The following is an 8595-nucleotide window of genomic DNA, read 5'->3' as shown; positions in this document are numbered from 1 at the left end:
TGATTCTTGAAAGGAAGTGTGACTCAAGGATATATGATGCTGCACCTCCATATCTGTTCCCTTTTGTACTGTAAAAGTAGAGTTTGTTTTGGGGGTGACTACTAGAAGCATGGCTCAACTTGTATACTAAAGATACTTTGCTTCCTTTCTAGGAATGTGTTTTCAATAAGTTTATATTATAAGACTCCCTGTGTCCCCCTTTGTAGTTATCTTCACAGTTTTGAAGCAATTCTTTCTGTGTTCAGAATCGTTGGCAGCTTAGACTCTCTTTGATCAAGATTCTGTATAAGACCCATATAACCTTATAAGTCTTGTGTTTGGCAAGAGACCAATGAACTTGCTACAGCTTGCTAGCTTTGGAACTAATAAAAAATTATTTGGATTCGCTTTTGTTGTTAGCAATTTGGGGATGGGTTTTCCACCATAGGTCTGCAAAGTTGACAGGATAAGGCAGCTGGTATTGGGGAAGGAGACAAACCAGGGGTGGGCTGCTCCACCCCAGAGCACCCAATTGCACTGAAAGATGTTGAAAGAAAATGCATAAGCCACACCCACAGTGTGGTAGTAAAAAGTTTGGTAGTCCTTCACCTGTCCCACTCGAGGTGGGGACATTTGAGGTGCCAACTAGACCATAAACCCTTTTAATATGTCTCAAATAAAGACCTATTTGTTTTGTTTGTTGAAAATGTGGGTAGCTGGGACATTGGAGAAATCAATGTCCTACAGCAAAATTTGTGGCCTTCAAAACCATCCAACTGCATTCCATACAGCCTTTCTTCCCCCTTTTACTACCGCAAAACAATACATTACAATATCACACACACACACCTCTATTATTACAAGGTTAATGCAAAACCTTGACCCAGAAAACTTTAGCTTAAACCTTCACTCCTGATATACTGTATTCCACATTTCGAAACTTCCACCATGCACCAGATCTCTTGGGTCTTCTAATTGTATGTGTATATGATTGTTAGTATGTATGTATGTATGATTGTTTAGTTTTAGCTAGGGGTTTTTATTGTTAGGTTAATGGGGTTTTATCATTTTTACTATTTAATATTTGACTTTGATTGTATATTATATTATATTATTTTATTGTTGTAAGCCGTCCTAAGTCCCATGGGATTGGGTGGCATATAAGTCAAATAAATTAAATTAATTGTATCTTGTGCCTTTGTAGTGGTTACAGAATTGAATGTCAACCTTAGGGTATGACCAACTTTGATAAAAGGGTTGCACCCTGCACTGTATGCCCAATGGGATTTTTCCAGCTTTCATCGGCGAACCGATGTTAATAGTTAAATATATCATATATACATAACTGGAAAAGATGCTAGAAAAAAATTAATATATCTTCCATTCCTTTTATCTTATTTTTCTCTGATCAGCATTATTTGATTAAAGATCCTAGTCAATTCAGTCATGATTGCTAAGGGTGTATTCAGTTTTGTGTCAAGGCAACACATCATATCATGATTTCCAAGAATTCCATAGTTATTACAGTTCAAGCATTACTTTTAGAGAAAGCAGTGTTTAGAATGCAGTATTGCAGACTAATTCTGCCAACTGCCAGGAGTTCGATTCTGACCAGTTCAAGTTGAGGATTACGTCTACTTAGTCAGCCTTCCATTCTTCCAAGGTCAGTAAAATGAGGAACCCAACTCTTGAGGCCAATATGTCAATTCTGTAAACTGCTTAGAGAGCACTGTAAAGCACTATGAAGTAGTTTATAAGTCTAAGTGCTATTTCTATTTCCAGTTGTGATTTCCACAATTGTGCCTATCGCAGCATTTTTTTTATTACTTTACTTAACAATAAGTTATAATTGATAGTTCAGTGTTGAAAAATGATGATTTTCAAACAATAGAGCTCGATCTGAACATTTGGTATATTCTACATGTTTATGTAAACCGTTCAAGAATTACCAACATCTGGGATATCTGCAAGTGAATCTGAGAAAAATATCAATCCAAGATGTATTGCCACTTGAATTGGAAAACCACATAGTCGATTGGGGATTCAGATACATTAAAAGCTCTATATACACATCAGTGGCTATCCTCTATTTCTGCCATCTGAACTATTGACTTGAAATTGATGTGCTCCATTTTTCAAGTGAGGGTTACTTGTCTGATTAAGGCTGGAACAAGTACAAAAATGTCTGAATTTGAAATTCCTGAACTTTGAGACTCCTATATAATAATCAGAATCAAGACCAAAGTTAGATATGCACACATACACAGAGAGATTATTAGCATAATATTCAATAAACCAAAATTATAGGTATGACATTGACCATGCAATTATAGACTGCAGGTAGTCCTAAACTTACAACCACAGAACCCAACTTTTCTGTTGTTAAGTGTGAAATTTTTAAGTGAGTTCTTCCCTATTTTATGGCCACAGACATGAATTATTGCACTTGATAAGTTGGTAAGTTAGTAACCTGGTTGTTAAGTGAATATGGCTTTCCCATCAGGTTTGCTTGTCAGAATGGTGCAAAAGGCCTGACCTTGGGACACTGCAACCATCATAAATATGAACCAGTTGCCACGCATCTGAATTTTGATGACGTGATCAGGTGGATACTGCAAAGGTCGTAAGTGTGAAAAACAGTCTTTTAAAGTCTTTTTTCAGTTCTGTTGTAACTTTGAACAGTCATTAATTGAACTGTTGCAAGTCAAGGACTATCTGTATTTAATGCAGGCAGTGCTGGGTTGTGTTCTACTAATAAAAAGAATAAAGTTGTATATAATTTATGATTTATTAGATTTGTATGCCGCCCCTCTCCGCAAACTCGGAGACCTTATAAGACAGAGAGAAGTATCAAAGTAAAAATACACTATATGTTCTGAATGTGCTTTGGTTGGGTAGTACCTGTTAGAACAGGATCAACTCCTACTGAAGATAGGTAGATACTCATGTCTGAACTGACTTTTTCAGGAAGGAGATAGAGAGGAAAAGAAATTATAGGCCTTATATAAATTAATCCTCCCAAGCCTTATTTATATGATATAGGTAATTACATACCAATTAGTTTAACTTCTGTAACTGCCGAGCTGTTATCAAGAATTATTAAGAAAAAAAACATCAATTATAAAGGCATAGAAATTTGCATGTGTTTTATGATGGTGTCTTTTCCCTCTAACTTATCTTTAAAAGGTGTCAATAAAATAAATATTTTAAAAAAACCACCCTCTGACAATGTCAATCACCAAAGGTTCCTGAGCAAATTCAGGTTATTTAATGATTTGGTAATGACACTAAGTAGTTCATAAAGGTATAATGTATAATGCTCATATATTTGCTAACAAATTTCCTCAGTACAAAATATTCCACAAAAAATGAATAACAAGAATCTTCTGGGATTGGTGTACTTTCACTTATTTATAAAGATGCCAAAGGATTTGACAGGACAATGAGTAATCAAAAGAGATTTTGCGTGTATGGTGGCTAATTCAAAATAAATGCCAGTTCCTCATGTGGAGAAGAATGCCATGCCAGGAAACATTAGAAATGGAATAGAAATTACGAATACAGCAATGCCATCTTATATATTTATAGTTGAATGCACTGTATATCCAGAGTTGTAAAGAGGTGGAAAAGGACAGCCGAAATGGGTTTGAGCAGGGGTTTTTTTTAAACAAAGACCAACTTTGGCATATGGGGGGAAAGGGGAGAGCTTGTACATAATCAGAGGGGTATACACAATGTGAAGTGTTATTTCTCACCTTCCTAGTATTAGAACTTGAGAGCCTCATGGAGTGTGACATACTAAGCACTTCAGGTCTGCTAAATTACATGATCCATCCTGATGCCACTAATTTAGATGGTTTTAAAGGAGGACTGGAGGAATTCATGATGGAAAGACTATTGGTAGTCTTGGCTTGAATCATAGGCAGCATCCTTTCAATACCAGCTGAAGAGGGTGACCACCAAAATCTCATTCCCTTGAAAACAGTTGGTGGTTCCTAATTGTGCAACACCAAATGCTGGACAAATCAGCTTTGGCCTGAACCAAGAGGACTCTTATTCAATCTGACAAGTGAGAAATCTGTTGAGTTTTGTCTCTCATTAAAAACTTTTAATAGAATAAAATTTTAAATATTTTTTTAAATAAAAATTTTCTTGCCACCGTTAAATGAATTAATGCAGTGGTTAACTTAGTAACACCGTTGTTAAATGAACCTGGCTTCCCCATTGACTTTGCTTGTCAGAAGGCCACAAAAGGGAATCACATGACCCCAGGACACCGCAATGGTCATAGGTGTTGAAACAGTTGCCAAGCAGTTGAATTTTGATCACATGATCATGGGGGATGCTGCAAAGGTCATAACTGTGAAAAACAACCATACATCTCTTTTTTCAGTGCCATTGTAATTTTGGCCCCTAAATCAACTGTTGTAAGTTGAGGACTTATTATATATCACTGTAAAGCTATATCCTGCGATATGTAGGGAAATGCATACAAATAATGCCTTCAACGCGAGGACAGCTATGTTAATCCTTATGCTTGTCAAAATGTGTAAGAAGATACCTTAGAATATTCTCTCTCTCTCAATCTATCTGAAAGGCAAGTCAAAACCCAAGTGCCACCTCCCCCTATTTTACACGCTTCATATTTTGCAGTAAAAGCCTACAAGGGGAAATCAACTGGTCCTCACCTGTTGGCTTAGCAAAGCCAAAGGAATAAAATACTCAGCCAGGAGCTGCACTCACAGACAGGAAGTAACTTTAATTAAATAGTGTGAAAGTTGAAAAGTTTTTACAGCTTGAATTTCTGCAAAATAATTATAACAATCTCTACAGTAGTCAGGTTTTTTTTTCTTCTCTAACAATAGAACTGTACAGCGTTTGTGTCTATTCCAAAAGGTTTCAGTAAGAAATGAAAGAAGAATCACTTCAGAGATGACTTCATTTTTTAAGATGGCAGTTGGCTACGAATGGAGAGGGAGCAGACATCATTCTCACAGCCCAGCCAAGGTGAGAAATCACATTTTAAGTCTGAAACATGATCATTCCCACTTACAGCCATATTCTGTAAAGAGCGGCATCTTTAAGAATGGACTTGGAACTCATAACAATCTATTCAGGGCAGGGAGATAATTTAAAATATATTTTTTCTTTATTACGCACTATAAATACTTGGAGAAAGAAAGAAAGTCTGTGTACTCTCACATGATCTTTGGAGGTCAAGGAAACAGGCTATACACATTCATGTAACTGTCTAAATAAAAATAATCTGTCTTGACTGGGATTCCACAGAGGGCATCACTGGACAAAATATGGCTTTAATTTGATTACATTTGTGTGCCACTGGTACTTTAAGAATTAGAACAAATGTTCGGATTATAACGAAACAATACATTGATAATTCTTTATATTTTCTAATTTCTTTATGTGTGACTCTGTTCTTGTTTTTCTGTGGGGAAAGAATACATTATGGATTTTTTTCCCTTTCTCTCTCTCTCTTTCTCTCTCTCTTTCCCACACCCACCCTCTTCCCTTTCCCAAAAGATCACACAGTGAAATCTGAGTGAAATCTCTTGCAAAATTCATACAGGAAGCATGCACAGTTGCAGCATTGTTGCTTGTCTAGAAAAAAGTCACATTTTCTTAAGGTAACAAAACAGTTCTTTTGTGCTTTTCAAAATCCTTTTTTCTTCAGAATGTTAGTGATGATTGACAGTTTTGATGCTCAGTACAATGTACAAGTGAAATGAATATGCTTTGCATTGTTAAGGCATCCAATCTGCTGGTTTATATTTATGTGAAAGACAGAGAAATATACAAGCAGACAAGAAAGAAAGTATTTTCATTAATTTCTATGAAGTTTCCCCCCATATTTAATGCAAAAAAATGCGTCACTTCAAAGGGGAGAGATTCCATGCATATTAATAGAGTAAAACAGCTTTAGATTTTTTTAATAAGCCTCAAAAGCAAAGAATACTTTTTTAAATCTACGTAACTAAATGCTATAAGAATAATATGCTACTTTTTTTGCCATATATTGGAAAAAAAACTTCTTAAGTTAGAAATAATACAAAAATAGACAATGGCTTTGGTGAACTTAAAACAAAAATGGAAGCTTGGTTTAAAACAATTACTAAAAAAGTATAAATGAATTGCATTAAATCACATTTAAACAGCTAACACACTTGTGAAGGAACAAACAAATTAGCACTTTTCACATAGCAAAATTACACAATAAAATAAACTGGGATGCTGCAGAGAAAAAGCAATGTACAAAGTTCAAAGTTAAATACATTATTTATATGGGTATTTTACAAAATTCTTCATTAAAAAAGCTTTATTTCTTTAATTCATTTTGCAAGCATGTGCAATCATAAAGGTAGTGAGCTCATTTTGCAAAATATGCAGTAATTCTTGTAGATTTGTGTGTGGTTGAAAATCTGCCTTAAGACATTAAATTGTATAAATAGAACAATAATTTGGCCAAAAAAAATCTACAGTATTTATTTATAACTACATACAAAATGCCACAGCAAAGGAAAAAAAAAACCCCAAACGGATTATTTAATGAATGCATTTGTAAAGGTTCGTTGCATCTTTAACTAAGAACACTTTCCAAGTAACAAGAGATAAATTCCTGTAAAGTGGGTGGTTTATTTTGCAACTGTCATATAACTTACTGTGTTCTTCACCCTTTTTCTCCTATACATATTCTCAAAAATGCAACCACTTGTTGCTTAAGAGATTATGTTACAAACTGGTATAAAAACAATTGCAGCTCAAACCAGACATGTCCTTTTTCCTATGTGTGTGCTTCTGGATCATCCTCTGGAATGGCAGGATGAATCCTGTATCCTGTCCCTCCCTCCCTCCCCCACCCTGGCCCATTCCAAAATGAAATATACAGGTATCAGGAAAGAAGCTTCTGGTAAAAAATATGCTCCAAAATGCACTGAACAGCTCTCTTTTGTGCCTTTGTCATGTCCTATCAGATTTCAATGAGATTTACAGAGAAAGACAGTTTAAGACTGTATTTGGATTTAAGTTGGTTAAAAGCAAAAGACAGAGAGCCATGCTAATCGGATTTGCAATTTTTAGCTTTATATCCAGAGGCACTGGGTTACCAAAGTAAAGATGGAAAATGCATGTCCATAGCTACACATATGCTTTTTTCCCCCTGCCTTGCAGTATTTACGCAATCTTCTAAGTACAATGTTGTCAAAAAGAGGTGTGGAGGGATTAAGGAGGTGGGGAATCATGACTTCTAAAATGAAATCCTTTTTGTGTATGGTGTATCTTTGTATCTATGTTCACATGGACATCCATTGATACTTCCCTAGACTGCAAATCCCTGATGTATGTGCTATTGTTGGTTAAATAAAACATATGAAAACAACCCTTACTGGCACAGCCATTAATTTCCAAGGAAAGAAAAACATCAACAATTCCTAACTGGCACTTCTACTTCTGTTCCATAGAAACTCATGTGTTGCCACTTTATTTCCCTTTAAGACAGTTTTAAGAAACTACAACAAAGAAAAATTCTCAAGTTGTCTTTTCATCTTTGTGCCTCTCCCTCCCGTTGTGATTTGTAAAAGACAAAAAGTGACCCATAAAAACTGAAAAGACCAAAGTGTATTTTCTTCAGGACACAAATTTCTCCCCCAAGAACTTGGGACGGACAGCTCAAATTAACATCTTGCCCATGTAGGCTGTAAGTAGATTTCAGGAATATTTTGCAAGGATGGCAATTTTTTTTAAAAAAAAAAATGTGTTTTTTTAAAAACTTTGCAGTTATTGTGAGAGTTTTCCTTTTTCCTTGAAGAAAGGCCTGAGTTAAAAGTTCCTCTCTGAGAGTTGGGTCAGACATTGTTCTGGAGCAGAATCCAAATCCTTCATTAGTCAATTCTTCAAGGCAATTCATTCACATGGGAGGAACTATCATGCCAGATATAGCTGTAAATGTAAGAAGGAAGGAGACACAAAAACAAATCAGTTTTGCCATTTGGGACAAGAAAATATTTGTTTCAAATATTCAGTAGTAGATCACTAATCCGTACTTCAAAAGTCGGATTTACACATCATAATGGGTAAAATCTTAGAAAGGAAGAAGAATAGCCGATGTTAGGTAGTTAGTCTACTACTCTAGAATCACTTATTTCAGTTGTAGAAGTATTAAGTAAGAGCTTACAAGGAAACTGCAATATATCTGGATGGAAGTTGCATGCAAGCAAGTTAAAAATTTGAATGAAGCTCAGATTATTACCCTTAATCTGAAATTATTTAGCAGTTTGACTGTCAGAAATAACTTTGCCAATCCTTAAGGTGATTGCAACATAGATTCTGATGAAGTAAAATTTAAATAATGAAATTATTGCTTGGGGAAAAATATTTTTAATCTTGTGGTTCACCTTTCAATTTACCAAATAGAATTCTAAAATCAAGAGAAGGGTGTTGATCAGCTGCACGTATAATGCTGTATATAATTAGAATTTTATGAAAAAGGAATTTTTGGAGATACCATGCAGAAAGCTAAAAATTGTTTCACACCTACAAATATAAACTGTTTATATTTTTTTCTGTCTATAAACTGTTACCAGTTAAACTGTTGCTATTTAA

The 8595-nt window shown here is 35.1% G+C and overlaps 1 protein-coding gene across 7 annotated transcripts in view; it reads right to left on the bottom strand.

The window, feature by feature from the left end:
• Positions 1 to 4718: 4718 nt before the first annotated feature.
• EBF1 (EBF transcription factor 1) overlaps positions 4719 to 8595 on the bottom strand; it is a 416173-nt gene continuing 412296 nt past the window's right edge. For 3 of the 7 annotated variants that reach the window (XM_070738987.1, XM_070738989.1, XM_070738988.1), the window contains one exon: positions 4719 to 7932. Coding sequence is in view for 4 of the 7 variants with exons in the window: in XM_070738989.1 (XP_070595090.1) it covers positions 7901 to 7932 (32 nt within the window). In the remaining 3 variants the exon portion in view is untranslated. The remainder of the gene's footprint in view (positions 7933 to 8595) is intronic. The other 4 variants (XM_070738985.1, XM_070738986.1, XM_070738990.1 and 1 more) reach the window with 2 other exon arrangements.

This window comes from Erythrolamprus reginae, chromosome 2, assembly GCF_031021105.1.
Source record: "Erythrolamprus reginae isolate rEryReg1 chromosome 2, rEryReg1.hap1, whole genome shotgun sequence".
NCBI classification, from domain to species: Eukaryota; Metazoa; Chordata; class Lepidosauria; order Squamata; family Dipsadidae; genus Erythrolamprus; species Erythrolamprus reginae.
The sequence above is the reverse complement of the archived record's forward strand: the minus strand, read 5'-3'. Positions and strand labels throughout refer to the sequence as shown.